The sequence below is a fragment of the Fulmarus glacialis genome, unplaced genomic scaffold (genome assembly GCF_000690835.1).
Source record: "Fulmarus glacialis isolate BGI_N327 unplaced genomic scaffold, ASM69083v1 scaffold4662, whole genome shotgun sequence".
Lineage (NCBI taxonomy): Eukaryota > Metazoa > Chordata > Aves > Procellariiformes > Procellariidae > Fulmarus > Fulmarus glacialis.
In genome coordinates, this window is record NW_009197045.1 from 83,906 (window position 1) to 103,638 (window position 19,733).

The following is a 19,733-nucleotide window of genomic DNA, read 5'->3' on the forward strand; positions in this document are numbered from 1 at the left end:
CCGCGAAGGAACAGCTGGAGACAAATATTCCACACCGAAGGATGTGTCACTTCAGTCTCATGTCAGCTTCCAGCTGCAGTGCAACATCAGTTTCTTAGGCTACGTATCTAATGTCAGGGAGAAATGCAATTAAAATTCTGGCATTGACGCGGAGACAAAACATTTGCTAGTAAGTAACAGGATATTGAGCCACGGCCTTACTTCCAAAAACGCATGCATGCGTGCAAGAAATGTTATCTCTGAAGCTCTTTTACCTGTGGTCATACAATTGGTCTGATGTTTCATCCATTTTTCACAATAACGCTCCCAAACTACCTACACATCTCAGAAAAAAAATAACGTTGCTTTTCAGACAAGCATGTACGGACCTGGAAAGGGCAGAAACAGATAGCAGTTGACAGTTCAGAGAGGAGTGCTGCTGGAGTTAAATTGAGCAGCAGCTTCCTGACTAATTTGTCACCACACCTGCTCAGTAATAAGATTCCTTGTGCCTCTCGCTCTGTCCATAAAACAAATCTGTGGTTCCCTGAAAATGCACTGATGGCTGAGAATATAAAAGACAGGTAGTAACTCTAAGAGAGAATTATTTCTTTAACTACATATGGCAATGTACTAGTTAAAGAAATAAAATGAACAATAATGCCTAAGCCCCTCCCACCCTGAAAAATAAAGAGAGGTTAAGAGAGGAAGAAAAATGTATAAGGACAGATTGCAAAAGAAGATTTTAAAGGAGGCATTTGAATAAAGGCAGTATCATAGCAAAATAAATCAAAAGAGGGAATTTGTTCCAAAATGAAGCCAAGAAAGGAGAGACCATACAGAGATTCAGAAAATTATGAGATGTATAAAACTAAATAGAGGTTATGGTGACAGGAAGCCATTTAGTTTTATTACGCTCAGATAACACAGGCTGTAATTGTTTATGAAAGCATCCAACCCAAGGAAATTTCCATGGAAAAGACGATGTTTCCCAACAACGAGCTGAATAACTGAGTAAACACCTCAAGGGTCAATAAGTGAACACAAGCTTCGTGAGCTTCTTAGACAGCACCGAAGTGGGTTTTTACTTTTTCTTTGCAGTAACATACCAACAGAGAAGATAGATACAAGCATGAGTTTCGGCCACGAGTGGTTGTCAGCACGCAAGCTCTGCGGGGAATTTGTCTGAAAGGAGAAACACGGGCCATTTTTCAAAAGCGCTTGATGGTGTCCAACTGTGCCCAGTGGAGTTTAGTTTGGCCAGTGGTAACTGTTTGTGAAAAATCCCCCGCTAAAGTCTCATGTTAATGGAAAGCAGACACAGAGGGTATGTAAATGCAGACGAATTAGAAACAAACAGCTATGGTCAACCGAGGCACCGTTTCCTCCGCTCTGGAGTCAAACAGGGTCAAACCGAGTCAAACTGCGACGCACGCATTAGGCAAACGAGTGATCTCAGCAGCTCTGGGGAGATTATTCATGGGCTTAAAACTCAGCCTAGGATGGAGCCTGCAGCGGAACACAAACTTTACCCAACCCTGTCTTCTCAGCCCCAAGAAACTTGCTTTTACTTATGTTCTCAACAGCAAAACGAGGATACAATATTGAATAAATACACAAATTACTCAAAATATGGGAAGTAAAAATTCCATATGGTCTTACCAAACAGTGGAAATAATATCCAGAGAGGACTATTTATCTCAATTTAAACTCATGAACCTGAAACGTATCCTGGGAAACATGCAACATAGGATAGGAAACAAAAAAATAAAGAAGCAGAAGAATGTTATAATTTCATTCTTCTCCACAGGAGATGAGTTAACATGCCAATATTTCAGATAAAGTTCAGCATACGTTTAAGAAATTTTCTTCCCCCTGTAGTCGTATACCAGAGTTTATGAGCCACAAAAAGAATTTTGCAATTTTATAACTAGTTCAGATTTACCTGAGTTTGTCAGGATAAAAGCAAAGAAACCAAACCCAAGTTAAAAATCATAATAAGTGCCAAAAAGAGCCACAGAGGATTTTTAAATCAAATGTTTGGAATCAGAATTCAGATTATAAGTGTGATTAGTTAACAAAATGTCTCTGACAATTTTGAAAGTCCCATAACTTTTATCTTTCCACTCTACAAATAAATTTTTTAAAAGGCATTTAAAATACTTCTGACCTTACAAAATTTGTAAGCTGAAAGCTTTCCTCAACAGAGGTTATTAGACAAGTAAATATATTAATATTTCAGAGAACATAAAAATAAGTGCTAACAGGATTCCTGCCAAGAGAAGGAAAAAGCTCTCTGATTCAGTTTGGTTCATTGACTGATCAGTACGCACAGCTATTGTTTTAGCCTGTTTTCCTTACCTTGGAGTGAAATAGTTTTTTTCTCCCTCTGTGATAATTATTTTTGACAGTTTCACTGTTTATATGTGAAACTGAGAAACTGTTAATTGAAATAAAAAATTAGTCACTGTTTCCAGCAATTTTTGCCAATGTTTTGATCTGTGTCAATCTGAGCTCAATTATTAAGTTTTCTTTAAAGCAAGAGGCAAACTGTATATTTTAATTTGGCCCCGTACAAATACCACATTCTTCAGACATACATCAGTTTAAGGATATAAAGCACAGCTAAATAGGGTTGAAAGTATATTTAATGACCATGCACTAGAGACCTATGGTAAAAATAACACGAATGAGAAAATACATCTTTTTTATTGAGAAGGATACGAGAAGTCTTTAAAGCCTTTCAACAGATATGATTAACCATGATATATGGTCTATCACTAACGATGCTGCCAAAGTCAACGTCTATCAGCTGTGAGAGGAAAATCATTTGGAAAGCCAACTGCATGTCGTAGGCAAAGGCCAACCACGCATTCCTCTGGTGTCTGCTGTATAAATATGCATCTGCTCTCGTAAACATGCTTGGTTATTCGGTAGAAATTCCACCGTGATTTTACCGTTAATGGACAAAATGGGCTCAGCAGAAATACATGAAGTCACCAGTATACTCTGGGATAGCAGAAGTGCAAGGGAAGATTTTCCCATATGTTTGTTGGGCCTGGGGTGTATGTGTACATGAGAAGGAAGCAGGGGGAAAAAAAAAAAGTTGTTTTATATCCACAAAGGAGAAATGCTAAACCAAAAAATTTTCATCCTGGGGGTGCATGAAGTAGCTGAGAACTGTTGTAGGAATCTGTCTCAAGAAGGCATTTGCCATGGCAAGTTTAAATGGCCCTACAAAAAGCACGTCTAGTTGATATATCCAGTGATTCCCTCTAACTAGGAATAAGCTAATAATCTATTAATAAATAAAATTGGATTAATATTTGGCAAAATATTTTTTAAAAGATACAATTATTTGCACAGAAGACACAGCACACACTCTAATAAGTCATGTGCCGGTGTCATCATTGGACTTGGGAAGAAAGCAGCTTTCCTATGCCAAATTTCTTTTTCTAAATCAGGATCAATCCAAGACCTTTAACAAACTGTTCACAAAACAAGAGGCAGACAGCCCCACTCCTGAATGCTTTCACTGCTCTTGGAAGCAGTGGAAACACTCTTCCATGCAGTGGGAAGCTGGGCTGTAAATCAGGCAGAGCAGAAATTTAGAATCATAAAATAGTTTGGGTTAGAAGGGACCTTTAAAGGTCATCTAGTCCAACCCCCCTGCCATGGGCAGGGACATCTTCATCTAGACCAGGTTGCTCAGAGCCCCGTCCAACCTGACCTCGAATGTTTCCAGGGATGGGGCATCTACCACCTCTCTGGGCAACCTGTGCCAGTGTTTCATCACCCTCATAGTAAAACATTTCTTCCTTATAGCTAGTCTAGATCTACCCTCTTTTAGTTTAAAACCATTCCCCCTTGCCCTGTTGCAACAGGCCCTGCTAAAATGTTTGTCCCCATCTTTCTTATAAGCCCCCTTTAACAACTGACAGGCCGCAATAAGGTCTCCCTGAAGCCTTCTCTTCTCCATGCTGAACAACCCCAACTCTCTCAGCCTTTCCTCACAGGAGAAGCGTTCCTCTCCCCTGATCATTTTTGTGGCCCTTCTCTGGACCCGCTCCAACAGGTCCATGTCTTTCTTGTGCTGAGGGCTCCAGAGCTGGACGCAGTACTCCAGGTGGGGTCTCACCAGAGCAGAGGGGCAGAATCACCTCCCTCGACCTGCTGGCTACGCTGCTTTTGATGCAAGGATCCGGTTACCCCTTCCATTAAACTCTTGGCTATTTCCAAAAGCAGCCAAGTTTTCCAGCTTTGCCAGTAACTTTCAAACTTCTTTTGATTTACGGGCCCTTAAGTATTTTCTCTAACTCCTCCGTAAGTGGAGGAGCCTGCCAAAAAACGACTGGTTAAGCAAATCAGCATTTTCTAAATTAGAATAAATTTAGAAATAAAAAGAAGAGCTCCCAACTGTCTTTCGTAACCACGACCAGTTTGCTATTCACCCGCAGTGCCAATGTGTGTGTTAGAGCAGCGGGCTCCCCCTCGCCACCCCCAGCTTGTCGCTGCCTGTGACGGTATCATGCTGTCCGCACATGGTGAGCGTGCTGCGGCAGGGTGCCTCCGGCCATCACCCAGGGCGGTGCCGTTCACTCCCGTGGGGCAATGAGAAACTGTAAATGAGGTGCAAAGCTCTGCTTTTCTCTCCTCTCCCCTCTTTCCTGCGGGATTCACTGTACTGTAAAGCAGCGCAAAGATGTATGAACTGGGAAAGAGAAGAAGCTGGCTAAGCGAGCGGAGACGTTGGTGGTCTTAGTCACGATAGCTTGCTCCCGGTCAGAAGAAGAGAGCCCCCATTTCTCCATGCTTTCATCCTCTGCTTCTGGACGCGGGCACTTGCACCGGCTCCGGAGTCTGCGTGGCCCTTGGTAGCTGGTTCAGAGGAAAACTGAGGCTGGGTCAGAGGTGCCCAGAGAGTGCTTGGCAGAATCACACTCAACTTCTTGTCTAGCTTCTCCCGTGAAGGGCTTGCCCAGCTCCCCTAGGTGGTCATTTCCCTGCTTGCCCTTGCTACATATTTCCCAGTATAAAGTTACATCTCTCTTGAGGAAAACTGAGCCAATTGCCCTACCCGCAACGGACATGGAGAACTCGCCCATCACAGCCATCGCTGTATCAACCTCTCAAGCCTTTGAAACCTCTCTCATTTTCCTTTTCTCTCTAGACGCAACAACGCATTCCGTCCTGATTTCAACGCCTGTCTTTGGACTGCTTTCCTGTCCGTACCTTCCTGCTGTTTGTGCTGTCCTTTTCTGGACATGCTCCAAATTATCTGCACCTGTCAAAATGGGGTGCCCTAAATCAAAGACAGAGTGCCAGACAAAACCTCATCGATTCAAGTGGAGCGGCATAGTTACTTCCCAGGTCATTCTTACACACAATATTCCTGTTAATACCGTCCCAGAATGCCACACATTTTTTCTATTAAAGCAGCATCATACTGCTGACTTGTACTTACTTAACACTCACTCTGAGAACAAAAAGCCCCAAACTAAGGAAATAAGTATATAAAATAACCTCCACCTAAAATCCGTTCGCTTCAACAAAGGATTATTTCACCAGGTCACTCCTACTAAATCCCTCGTAGGACAGCAATAATACAGCTGGAACAACCAGCTTATAGTTGTTAAAAATGTTTAAATTAATTAAAAGACTAGCAAGGACACTTCATGTATCCCAAAAGAATTTTGTGGCCCACTGGATGTCAGATGAAAACCAGGACTTACATCCACTTCGCATAATCCACTGCGAAAGGCTAAAGCCTAAAAGTGAGGACAAAGTGCAAGTTTTCCATCATTGCTGTCTTCCATAGGCATTTCGGTTTTATTCAAAGACAAACTATTGACCACCTATGGCAAATAAACTTTTTTTTAATCATTCTAAAAGCAGCTTAACACATAGATTTCTGACTAAAAGACAGTTACAGGGATTATATATGAAAACTGTGTGCACCAAAGACATTTTTCTGTTTAAATGAATCCAGGAATCACTTGTACTGATACAAGACGACCTCTGCTATCAACCAAGTGGGTTGTGGAGCTGAAGAATATCTTTGTGAAACAGAACAGAGGAAAATCTCAGTGCCAATGAGTGAGAGGAACTGGAACATCAAATAAATCTTTTCTATCTCTCTTCTCTAAAAAATGATAACTGAGATGGAAGGGTTGTTTTGGTAGTAGGACAGCCAGGTATGAATGGCAGCTCCTGGGGGCGTGCTGGGGGGGCTGAGGGAGGACGTGCAGCTTCCAGTGAGCTGTCACTTGGCAGCGGCAGACAAAAATGGATGTCTGCCTCTTAAACAAATAGGTAAAGAATGTTTTAATGCATGCTATATGTAGCTCGACGTGCATTTAAAGAATTTCATGTGTATTTGTGGCAACTTATACTATAAATATACAGCAATAAAACTTCGACACCATACTACCAGATCAGATACACAGCACAGCTTCTGACAAATACGTACATTGAAGGTACTAGAACCACTTCTAGTGGGACAAGAGGAAACTTCATACCATACACCCAGTGGTTGTGCCTTTAGGGAAGAAAAAAAATCATTAGTTTGGTGGTGTTTTCTGTTTAAAAGTCTGTCTTTCTCTGCTGCCCTTCCCCCCTTTCTTCCCCCATCTGCCCGTGAAACCATTTGCTTAATTAATAGGAATTTAACCAACTAGTCAGCTACAGTTATTGCTATAGTTTTCTCCCATTGCACCTCATTGACTATTTTTGCTGTGTATTTTCCCAGCATTGTTTAGGCCTTCTGTCCTAGGTATTGCAACTTAAAGCTATCATTTGCTTGCACAGGGAAAATTAAAAAACTTTTAGTGGGGAAATGTCACCCCAACAAATTATTTTCTGAAGTTGCCACAGATCAGCCAACGAGCTGAGGCATTAGCATCCCAAGAGCCCCACATTGTCCATTTAACATCCAAGCCCAGAAAGACTTCTGCTGTGCTCCCAACCTCCCGACAGTGAGGAGCATCCCTCTCGGAGGCAGCCTCCCCACCACAAAACAGCCAGTGCCACCAAGCTCTCTGCCCTGTGCTGAAAATCCTCTGTGCTCAGACAGTTATCATCATAAAAGCCCTTGAAACTGAAGCTGCTTAATACAATTCAAACTCTTTGACAAAAAAAGAGAGAAGGAAAAAAAGCTTCTCCAGCAAGCCAACTCTTTACTAACTCTTGGTTAAGCTTGTTTGAAGTTCCTTCATCATCTTGAATCACAGCTAACTTAAGTCCTCTGTATGTTTACCACCACGTTTTTCAGTTTACACAGAGCAGCACAACACACTGCAATTGCACTGGAGTAAATAATAAATGACAATATAAAATACAATAACGACTTGAAGAGAACATGAAGGCAATTCAGCAATTGCTTAATGAGTTCAAGGAGGAGACTTCTGACATCCTCAAGCGCACCTAACAATAGACTTCAATATCTTTTGTACTCTAATGGGAATTACCAAAAAATTTATTGCATTATAAAGTGTAAAAGGAAAACTCACCTATTATAAAGTAACGCAGATCATTCTACAGGCAGACCTCATTACAGTACTTTTTACAGCATACTAACAAGAAAATTTCCGTGCTCATTACTGCAAGGGTACTTCTCTATAAAGAAAATGAAGTATGCACATTTGTATACAATTACATTCAGTATTGTTAAATAATCTTTTGCTCATGGGCAGGCTCTTGGTTTTTGTGATCAGCAATGACCGAAGGCGAGGCACTGTGACCGGTCAGTGACGGACACTCTTTTCTCCTCAGCACACAGTTGTATTGCCATTTGCTGTCCTGGAAATCCTTGCCACGCCGCACCGTTACCCAGCAAAGAAGAAGGGATTGATCCTATTAGGATTTGTCGCTTTTCTGTATATCAGTTGGTAAGAATTACGTACTCTAAAACATTTTCTTCAAGTGATCTACTTTGTAAAACAAGGCCAAACGCTGTACTTAGATTTAAGTTCCCTCCCAGGCACATGGGAGACAGCAGTCTGTTCTGTGGAGATGTCATTTAAACTTCAGCCGAGACCCCTGGAAACTATTTCCAGACGTAGGTAGAGCAGGTTTCTTCAAACACAACACAGGTCCTGAGACCATACATAGTATCTCCTGCTCTTCTAAGGCCTCTTATAGAAAAGCAACTAAATTGCCATAAACTCTGGGGTACTTTATTTCTGCTGGGCTGGAGTTTTCATTTCTACCAGTACCATGAAATTTACCTCTGCTCGCTGTCTTGCTCACTGCAAAAACACCAAATCTCAGAGGTCTGGGGGTCACAGGAGCGGAAGAGGAATAAAACTCAGTTTGGTATTTGGCAGGGACACATGGCTGGGTTTAGAAACTTGAGATAGAAAATGATACTCAGAGCCAGGTGCAAACCGACGGGTAGCAAGGAGGCATCTGCCCCACCACCACCTCCCACTCCGCCAGTGGACACCGCCTATATTTCCAGCAATGTGCCACAGTTGATTCCAACCTGTTGGAGGGTGATCCTGAGAGAGTAAACTATAACTAACCAGCCCCCCCCAGCCCATAGCCATCCACCCACCTCCTGTGTGTGTGTCATGCACCCCTGGAGCTGGGTTTGCATCCGCTCCTGCTCATCGCATCCCGGCTGCAGTGCCGGGCTCTGGAGGCACTGCCCGCTCCATCTAACTATGGGCAGCTGCCAACACTCCAAACCACTCTGAGGGTGCCTTATGTTGAGACTCAGCTCAGGAACGGGTCCGTATAGTTTCAGGGTACGCTGCGATATCACTTTCCAGAGCTCAGGAAAAACCCGGGCCGTAGGGTGGAGGATAAAGAACAACTGCTCAGCAGAGAGGTGACTTGTCCTCATGCAAAGGTTTCTGAGAAATCACTGGGACTATGAGGGAACCCATCCTTCCCATTCCTACCAGTTCTCACTCTCAACTAGAGACTACTTTCAGCCTACCAAATGAAAATTAAAATAGAAAATAAACTGCACAGATGAAACGCTCTTGTGACTTGAAACCCATCAGAGTGGCTGTGGAAGCAATGGACTTCGCTGCTACGTTACGTAAACAAGTTAGGAGCCATTTATCCTAATCCAGCCCAGAGCCTAATAGGATTACGACCACAGCTTCCTAAATTTCTTTTCTATGATCTGGTTCACCCAGTTGCTTAACACCGGCTTTGTTTTGCTTGTCTTCTGACAGCATTTGGTTTTTACTGTCTTTGAGACCAGACAGCTCTCCAGGCAGCTATTGCAGTCATGCTTTCCCCTAAAGCCCCTACCAGCTGAGCAATTTCACCCCACATGGGAGACATGTCTCATGCCAGGACCTGAATCCTCATCAACACATTTGAGGCCTCCCCGTATCTTCTCTGAATTGATGTTGCATTGTGCTGCCGGGGTCCTGAGGGTTAGGTGGTCCCTTAGAGCGCTTGTCCCCTGTGTCCCAGGGCCCTGATAACTGGATAGAAGATATTAGGATTTCAATACTGTTGCTTTCTCTCCTCCCAAGGCAGCAAGAAACCTCCTGTCTGCTTTCTTTTTGCCTCCTTGTCTTGGCTCCCTGCAACCACAGACAACAACTTTCACCTAACAGAAAATTTTTTTAGCCTGTGCACTGAAATCTTGACACGTGTACACATTTTAATGTTGCTGCTGCAACCCGGTGATTTAATAGCCCCATTCGGCCACCTTATGCTTCACAAGCAACAGAGTCCTTCCTAAAAGCCTCTCCTTGAACTGTCACTGTCGTCGCTGCGCTTGCCCTTCCCCAGTGTCGATGGGCTGAGAACTGACTGGTCCCTGCAAGACAGCAGAGAAACCGAGCAGCCGGTGACGCCTTGCACCAGGTACCTGCCTCTGAGCGGGGCTTCGCTGTAGCTTTGAATACCCATAGTGTTCAAAAAGGAAAGGTGGCTTTCAGTTGCAGGACACCAGGGCTAAGAGAACCGTTAGGCATGTTAGTTAATTCTTGCAAGGATGGATCTTGCATCTCCTGGTTGCCTTAAGTAATGCCTTACTTCTGGAGTCATCATATTGAACACAGGGAAGAATATATAAATTTTAGAACTGGCATTTTAAATTTTAAAAAGGAAGTAACAATAGATTGTCCTTTCCCATTTCAGTGGTAATAGATTAATATAAAATAAATCTTAATCTTCACAATTTTCCACGTGTCTTCAGATAAAAGTTCAAATTACCTTTGCAAGGGAATATAAATCATTATAGACTGCACTCTCTATACAAAATTAAAATACAAAAAACCCCAAACCAAATTAAATCTAGAGACTGATGGCTTTCTTGTAATATGTCCATATTCCACCTCTTTAGGAATCAAAATATTTTTCCTTCACTGCATGCTCATTTTCAGTTCACAACCTTTTAATTTTGAATTAACCACAGTCTCAGAGAGCTCATATGTAGCCAATATGTTCTTTTCTCCTTTCTGGATCTTCCCATTTAATAATTCCCTAGAGACACTTCTTTTTCCTCCTTTAGTGAATGTGGTGGTCCCATTAACATTAATGGATGGCTAATGAGAGGACAGGATAAATCCCCCAGTTGCACCCAGCTGTACTGCGAGAGCACATCACTTCTCCCTGGTATCTATATGCTGTCCTCTATCCTATAGCAGTTTGGCAACTTTGGTTATACCCAGGGCTGTTATCTCAATCTATCCTCCCCATAATTCTGGGCATTGTCTGCTTCTGACTCACTCACTGATAGCCAAGGTAAAATCTTGGTAAAAATTGAAATTTGGTGAAATGAAATCTTCAGAATAATAAGCCTCTGAATCCTGCATGTATATTTAACAGGTGATTACCCATGAAAAATGAGCAATATGTATTTGCAAGTTGTAGGGTTCATTTTATGAAATCCCTAGCAAAAAAAAGAACCCCCAAAAACAAAACCAAAAACTGTCAACCATTCTGTGATCAAAATGAGTAAGTTCAGGAATCTGGAGGTATGCCCCAAGATAAAAAACCTGGCAACACACAGCTCCCACCAAGTCAGAAAGCTGCAAGTGCTTTAGTGCTCCTGCATTTGTTTAGGTTCGAAAATATGGGTCAGAGTGCTTCATATGAGGCACGCCAGCTGGCCAAATTGCATCAAGATAATCTAGTTCCTCATTATATAAAATAAAGGTGATTGTCACTCTCTGTTTTACTGTTTGAGGCACATTAAGAAAATAGTAGCCCTGTGCAGTGAAGAACACATGCTGGCATTTGCACGGGCTCCAGTTAGCACCCGGTCTTCAGTATTGCTGCTCAGCCTCTCTGTGGCCTTTTGTGCAGGCTTTTTTTTTTTTTTTTTTTTTTTCCAAATTACTTAGCTGTTTCACAGCCCTGTTTGTTTGGTGAAAGAACCTTAAATCTTGAAAATGAGTCTCTACACTTAACATTTCCACGCTCAGCCCAGACAGCTCTACTACCAACCCCCTCCATTTCTCCACCCTACCCCTTAGGTGGGGATTAGTCAATCTCTCTTTACAGGCAAGGTAAAAACCCACCAGTTTTATGCCCTAACCCTTCCTTCTCCAACTAGAGAAAGGAAAAAATCATCTTTTCAGCCTTTTTTTTTTCTTAGCACTCTCCCATTCCTCAGTTTCGTGACACAGTTTCAGGCTGGTGGGGCAGCCTGTTTGTCACTTCTCTTCGAGGCGTGATGCTCAGTGTAAGGTGGCAGGCTGGGTGCCATCAGAGAGAGTGGGATTGCATTCCCATGTTAGCACTGGTGGTGGAAAGCATGGCATACTGCTCAGATGTGGGTTTTTTAATCAAGAATTAAACCTTTTAGGACTCTTTGGACCCAAAGGTTCTCTTTAGGGAAGTGCTGCCCATTGTTAGAATGACACATCCTCATAACAATGCCTGGAGACCTCTCCTATTTTTTATATTCTTTACTTATTCCATACAAATATACATAATTTTATCTATAAAAATGTATTTTTCCTAAATTTAATATATAAAGAGCATTTTTATATTCTTAAGTCCAGGCATTTCCTACCAGCCACTCTTACGAGCCATAAACAATGAAAATAATGTCAGTGAACTGATAGCCACTACAAGATGTTTTCTGAGAGAAGAAAAAGGCAGAAAGAGAGGGCCTAAGTAAAAGAAAAGAAGCCCTATAAGGCAAGCATATCCATCCTCTCCCTTCTTTCCCTTTTCCAAACAGTGCTTTGCAAATGGTTCTGGCACAAAGGAGCAAAGCAGCTACATCTGTTTCCTGCCTACCTGCTCCTCCTCTTAGACCAAGAGAAAAGCAGCTGGAGAATTCCCCTTGCCCTCTCACCTCCTGAAAACTTCTTTCCACTGCCCAAAACTGTGGTCAACAGCGGTCAACAGTGGCAGGAGAGACAGTGAGAAACAGCACTTTGTCTCCCAGACCCTCGAGATCTCGATGGGGGCTGAAAAGCTGTTGTAACTAAAGAGCAAACACATATGTGAGAGCTTATTTGAATAAGCTTCACTTAGAATAGCCAAGTGCACATCCCTATTTCTGAGCATTTTGCTATTCTGCTGTTATTTTACTGTCATTAATAGCCAATGCCACCAGGGTGACAGCAGAACATTGCGTGCATTTCAACCTGCACTGAAACCCACCTAATTTAGCAGTGGCTCAAGTGTGCTTCACAGCAAATTGCCCAAATGCCGAGGACATGTATCGACAGCTGAGCTAATTTTCTCTGTATCAAGATTGTTTTGATAACTTGGCCCTTCAGGAGTTAGAAATCATGAAGTGGTTCATCCTAACTGAATGGTCCTAACCAAAGGTCATTTCTCTCCTTGCCTAGGGTCCTGTGGATTTATTCTGTAACGGGAGAGTGGGTATATCCTCTCTTTGCTTTGTTCAGCCCGGCCGGGCTAGCAGCCTTTTTCGCCGGTAGCCTTGTCATCATCATCTCTTTCTACAACTTCGGGGAGTTCCTCAACCGTATGATATGGGGTCAGTCCAAGTTCTGTTTTTCACTTCTATCCATATGAAAAAAAATTTTATCTAAAATGAATTCCTGTGATGGCCTAGGCTGGTGGGGAGAGGAAGGGGGTACTGGGGGGTGGTATTTGGGTGTCTGATAGAGATTGCCAGGTCCTAACCAATTGCTAACAAACAGAGAACAAAACTGGAGCTAGAATCCCAACCCTACCAGATAAAAGGCTGGGCCAGGTTTCTCTAATGTGGTTCGAGAAGTACCTCTTACCAGCATAATCACTGGATTCTGAATTCCTTCTCAAACAAGGGTCCAGAGAATCCAAATCTCTCTTACACCTGCATCACGTGGCGTTTGTCAGACTAGGGAATGGCACTGACAATTTATAGGAAGGCATTAGTGTATCCAAGTGAAAACATGGCAGCAGCTCCGTGAGTACAGCACTTCAGAAAGTTTTACAAACTGTTGAGATCACCTCCCTTCTGCTTCGGTAGCGGTATAATCAGTAATGATTTAAAGAAAATGAAAGGCAGCTTCCTTGGACAAATGGGCCATTAGAAAAAAAAAAAAAAAGTAGTTTAGGAGGACACATTCAACAGGTGGAAGAAAAAGAACTGATGAGGCAGCTTTGGGGGTTTGGCATGGGACATTATTATTTATTTATATATTTTTTTCCCCCATTCTAGTTTCCTCTCTCCTTTTTCATTCAAGATTAAGTTTTTGAGGATGAAAGTGTTTCTGTCAGCAAAACGCGTGTATTTTATTTGGGACAAATGTGTGAACATTTGCAATTTCTTAAACTAGCTTTCTGATGAAAGAAAACACCTCTGAAAATAAGACAACCTCCCTCTGTTCTCAGGGAGCATTTGATGCCTGATCCGTTTTGTGAAGTCTCACATGCTTGTCAAGCCAAAGTAGTGTGTCTGTAGCTAGTCTCTCACCATCCGTACTCAACTACCTAAAAGCAGCAGATTGACTTTCAAATGTGCTGAATAACCAACTTTACCGCTTGATACCTTTGCAAATAAGATGCTTGCTCTACATGTCCATGTTTGGAAATTTTGGCCGAATTCTATCTTTGCATAAACATGATACGAGATGAGGATTGCTGGTAAATGAAAACAGATCTGCAGCCTTTCTGCACTAGCTCTGGTTTAAAAGGCATCACATAAATAGTAACTATTACTAATCAAAGACCACATCATCACTACAAGACAGTATAGGTCTTTATATGAGATCTGATATCTGATACATCTAGGTATCAAATTTTTGATCGCTGAGTACGTATTAGTAATTTCAGGCCTAGAGCATGCCCGATGCATAAGTTGGAGATAATCAGAATTAAAATAATTTGACTTCCAAGGTGTTAATTGATCAGACAAAAGGTCGTGCCAAGCAGAGATCAAATTAACTGGAAAAATTAGACACATTTTGAACAGCTGACTAAATATACTCACTTAAGAGATGTTAATTTAAGATATTTCTAAAGAAACCGTGGCAAGCACTCAACTTTCTTTTCTGTGCACACAGAAAGGCTGAAAAGGCTGAAAAAGTTGTGATAGCACGAATGTAACCTCAGAGAATATATATAAACCCAGCATACATGACATCCTCCATTGATATCTGGTGTGCTCTTGCAATCCATGGAGGCCTCCTGTGTGTGGTGGGTCGGCCTCTCCATGCATACTTGATATTCTTCAAAGGAGCCACAAAATCATGGCCTTAATTACATGGTGTTTTCATCCACGTGCAGGACACTCCCCCTGAGTTACAGTTCCCCGTGTTTGTGCAAACTCTTGCTACTTCACGTGCATCCTCAGCTCTTCACCCCCAGGACTGGCAGCATTCCCTGGATTTGCTGTACGCCGATAAAAGAAGCTGCAAGCTGCACCCCAATAGCTGGCAACTCTGCGGGATCTGAGGCTGCAGTTTGATAATACAGGGCCTTTGGCAGCAATAACTTCTCACTAAGCTCCTGCCCACCGCCCCTCGCTCCTTTCTACTCCCCCACACAAGCCTGTTTCTTGCAAGCAGGAGCTGTTTTCAACTGGGATCATTTTCTCGATCCATTTCCCAGCTGTGTCCACCCAAGAGAAGGGTAGGACTTCCTTAAGCTGGTATTGATAACAAGGTCCCAATAAGCATTGAAACACAGCCAGAGGAAAGCTATTCCAAATTACAGTGTGCCAGAGTCTTAATATGTTCCTGACTGAGACAAATCCTTGGCTCAGCGTTGCCAGAGTAAAAACAGCTGCAAACTGAATGAAGACGCGATTCCAACATACCTTTCTTCTCACAGCAAAAATGGCTCCACGTACTTTTTTTCATCCTACCCTTTCCTGTCTCACCTTCCCATCACAATAAGGGAGATGATGCAGTTAAAATAACCCTGCAGAAAAAAAAAAAACCCCACACAAAAAGCAAAACAATCTGTGGTGGTAGTGGATAGACCTCTTTATCTCTCCGTACCCTCCACCCTGCCCACCTCCTCCCTCCCCCAAAAGAAAGGGGACATGGAAGGGCACTTCTGCCTCTCTTTTGCTTCCTGCAAAAGCCCAGTCTCCCAAAAGCCCAGTTTGAGTTACAGAGTAATGCAGTTGTCCACTAGGTTCCTATAGGAACATCTGGAAACACCTCCAATAAGACCTGTAGCCACCAAGCAATTAGAGCTGATGCTGGGGGCATCTGCCGAGGCGGAGAGCCCTGCCCGGGCTGCTGCGACCAGGATTCGCCCCAAAGGGAAAGGCTCTGGGGCCGCTTCTTCTTTTCCTTTCTTTCCCACTTGAAGGAAGAAAGCTTGCTGAGTTTGCGCCCAGACAAGCTGTGTTTATTCGAAGGTGCAAGAAGTGATTAACAAATAGCTCCGCATGAGTGGCAAGCCTGGTTTCCTTCTGGACTTACCTCCTGTGGCAGACCGTAGGCTGCAAATGAAGCTTGTCCCACTGCATACCATGCTTCATATAGGCTCTCTTCCATGTTCCTTTATAGCTTCAGGCCACTATCACTTTTCCTAAAACCAGTTCTGTAAATACTTACTCTTTTTCACCCTTAAAGGTATATTCAGTTCCAACTTATTCCAAAGTCTATGGATGGCAGCTTTCAGCTTCAAGCAAGTAATTTTTAAAGCTATGTCCTGTGCTTGACCAAAAAGATACAATGTCATTTCTGAGAGCTGGAAAATCCAGGCTGTCAAATAATATAACCTTGTTTTTCCTTTTCAGAACAACCAAAAGATGCCAGACCCTAAATTTGTTTTATTATTTATAGACAAATTGTTTCATACAGTATTGTAGGTTTTAAAAATGTATTATCTCTCATGTGCCTCTCCCTCCCCTTGCACAGTTGGATTGGTGGTAACTAAGGCAACCCAGCTGCACAGCCTGAGAGGCACAGAAAATAGTACCAGTAATGACTTTTTTTTGTTTTAAATCCCAGAGTTTCTAGAGTACTAGACAATGTTGAGCAATACAGAAACTCCAAAGAGGATAATTGGAAACAATGGGCCGATTCTTTTACTGCCATAAATTTACCTCAGCCAAGAATTTGGCTGCACGGTCCGAGTACCAAAGATGAACAGTGCTATAGCTTCTCCCGTTCCCAATGGGTAGAAAACATCACGCAGGCAACTGATCTCATGTACTTTGACCAGTCAAACTAGAACCCTCAAAAACAAAGCAAAGCAGTTTCCCCTCGGGTTTTGCTCCTGGTGAGACAACCAGATCCTTGGGAGAAATTCGGATCAAAGTTCTCCACATCAGACAGACAACATTTCAGGTGAGGTCTCTTCTCTGGCACCAGCATTTGAAGATGGGGCAGATTCATTTGTCTTCCACCTAACACACCTGAAAAAACATCCAAAACAACATTCATCAGCTGCTTCATTTCAATACTCTGAAATGCGGGTGGATAGGAGCTATAGCTGGCAACAGCTACCCGCTCCGCCAGTGGTTCAAATGCCTCCAGAGGGACGCTGGGCAAACCACTTGTGAGATTTTACAGCCACAAGGCCTCTGCCAAGTCCAGAGAAATGCTCATCCCCAGGTGGTGGAACTGTCCTTTGGGAGAGAAATGGGGCAGAAAGGGAGGCTGGCTCTTGGAGCGGGCAGCAGCTCCCACAGACACATGCCTGGATGCTCACTGTCCTCCAGAAGCGAAAGCTTTGGCCAGCAGTTGGCTGAGGAACACCAAGGGGACAAAGCCAGAATTAAAGGTATTGTAAAGCAAGGGATAAGGCAGTACAACAAGAATAAGGGCCATTGCTCTCAGGAAAAAGAGGAAACTTATGGTGGAGTAACTTCCTCGTGCCCAGTGCATGGATGGACGTGCTCCTCCAGATCTTCTACAAGCTCTTCAACATCTTGCGGAGACATTGCTGAAACGTATTCACCTAAGGCCGAGCTAAAGTTAGACGGCAGTCTTCTCTTCAACGTATTTTTCCTCTTCTCTTTGGAGTACTTTTGCATTAAATGCATTTTCCAGAAACACAGGACATGTTTTAGGAACTGATTGTTTTCCCTGGGTTTTATTTTTGTATTTACATGCTTGTGAAACCAGGCTCTCTTAATACCCTGTAGTCAGCTATTGGGAAACCCAGCCTATGTGACGGCGCATGAATCTGTGCGATACGAATACTGTAATACGATTGAATTCTCGATGCTCTCATTCTTCTGAGCAGCTGTTGAGATTGCAGAAACCCGAGTGGCAAATAAAGGGGATGCAAAGCGCAACTGTACGGGGTACGAAGTCGTTCTGCCATTCTACTGGTACAGGCTTATGAACAGCCATTTTTTTATGAATGTTAAAACGCTCATGTTCTGCAGGTAGTTATCAATCCAGATACAGGTTCCACCCTTTGTTATTATAGTGTCCAGCAGGGATTTTTAAACTGAGCCTCCTTTCCAGAAGATATCTTCATTTGTTCTATGATGCCTTTAAAAACAAAGAATAAGAGTCCAGGCTATATCTGTTTCTTTCAGTGAACAAATAATGTTTATATCTATGATTTCACCGTATTGCTAGTGATGAATGGAACTCAAATTTAAGAGGATTTACAGCCTAAAGTTTGCAAACAAAATATAGGTATTTACTTTTGTCTCATCTGTTCATCCTAGTTGTGCCACAAACCTGTGATGGCATATTTATAACCTACATATTTGTCACTCCCCCAAGCTGCAGTTTACCCCTCGGGTAGAGGAGTCTAGCTATTTAAAGGACACCTGCACCATCTGTCACATGCCCTACTCTTGCTGACAAGTTTATCTGATGATCCACTGGAGGGAGACCGGATCGGAAGCTCTGGCAACCCAGGGCTTACGGTTTCATCACTGGGGGCCAGACATTAGCAGGTGCTTGCTAATATGCTGTCCCTGGCCTAATAGGCTAGTCTCTTTTTTGGTGGAGTTTTTTCTCTCTCAACTTTAAAATTTCTGTTTGGTCAGAACAAAATACTTACAGGATCATTTGGGAAGGAAGAAATGCCAGAATTTTGTTCCATATCAGGTCAATTGCCAAATGCTGTGCAGGCTGGAGATAAATAAAACACAGCAATTAGTGTTTCAGAGCCTCTGAGGTCTATGGAGAAGGAAAGCACCTTTAAAAGAGGGTTCCCTGTGGGTAAATGATCATCAACAGGGAAGAAGAGAGGCTGAGAGAGTGCTTTAGATAAGGGTACCCAAATATATTTGGTTATTGCCACACAGTAGCACATCTGGTCTCTAGCTGGTGCTTCAGAAAGCTGTGGGTCTTTGGTAGGTCCTCTGCCATCCTGGCCAGACGCGTGAGGATGCTCCAGATATCCTAGCTGCGGGATTAATCATCTGCTGCCTTTTCAGATGAGCTTTATTTTTAAAGCTTTTCACGTATTCTTGCACCGAGCTAGGCTTCTTTGGTGGCAGATACTTTTTCCCCACTAGCAAAGCACCATTATTGTCAAGGGATGTGGCCCACGGTAGATTTCAAACCATTCCTCAGTAGTCGAGTAATCCCTTACTTGCTAGGGACATCCCAGGCTCATTCGACTTCTGCAGCACTTCGGCATTAGCAGCCGGTCCAAGCCATGGACTCACAGCTTGCTCCCCCTCCCAGGCAGGTTCGGTTCCCCAGGGATGTTGGGCGGCTGGGGCCAGGTTCACCTCCTCCTCCCAACAGTGTGCGTGGTCCGAGAGAGGAGTTCTCTGTTGTGCCTTTTTTCCCAATAATCTGTTCTCCTCTGCCTCCAAACAGGAGATTCAGTAGTAATACTGGACTACAGGCGGAAAGGCAAGTGAATCCTCCTCTTCAAGCCAAACGATGTCTCCATGAATGCTGAAGCCATGAAGTAGAGGAAAATAAATGCAGCTGTGATAAATCCTTTCTCCAATGCATTGCAGCTTCTGGTGAAGCCATTATGTCATCAGACATATGGAAAACCGGTGGAAAATATGAAATGTTTGCCTCTTACATGATAACTCCGCAACTGCTATGAATAAGAAAATTGTGTTCATCTGTTTACACAGATTTCTCATCTCTTGCACAATGTACGTGAGGATGTGTCCGTGGTTAAAAATCGTCGCTGGTAAACGAACTCCCTCATCAGCTTGGCACAACTCTGCAAAAGACCTCTGAATGCAAGCCAGCTCTTGTTTGGATTACCCTTCATCAAGTCTGGAAAAAATTAAGAGGAGGGGTAATTTTAACAGTGCTGTGACTTCCAAGCTAGCTAGATAACAAATTGGGCTAACAAGGACTGTAATTAGGAATGTCTGCTCAGAAAGTTCACCATGAAGCCAAGTTCTTCTAACGAGAAACATTCTGGAATATTAATATGCATAATATCTCCCCTCCATTTTAACAGGAAATCTG

General features: G+C 43.0%; 1 protein-coding gene across 1 annotated transcript in view; it reads left to right on the forward strand.

The window, feature by feature from the left end:
- ADTRP (androgen-dependent TFPI-regulating protein) overlaps positions 1–19,159 on the forward strand; it is a 32,210-nt gene extending 13,051 nt beyond the window's left edge. The window contains exons 4-6 of the mRNA XM_009572384.1: positions 7,750–7,865; positions 12,759–12,910; positions 19,116–19,159. Coding sequence (XP_009570679.1) covers positions 7,750–7,865; positions 12,759–12,910; positions 19,116–19,159 — 312 coding nt within the window. The remainder of the gene's footprint in view (positions 1–7,749; positions 7,866–12,758; positions 12,911–19,115) is intronic.
- Positions 19,160–19,733: the final 574 nt, after the last annotated feature.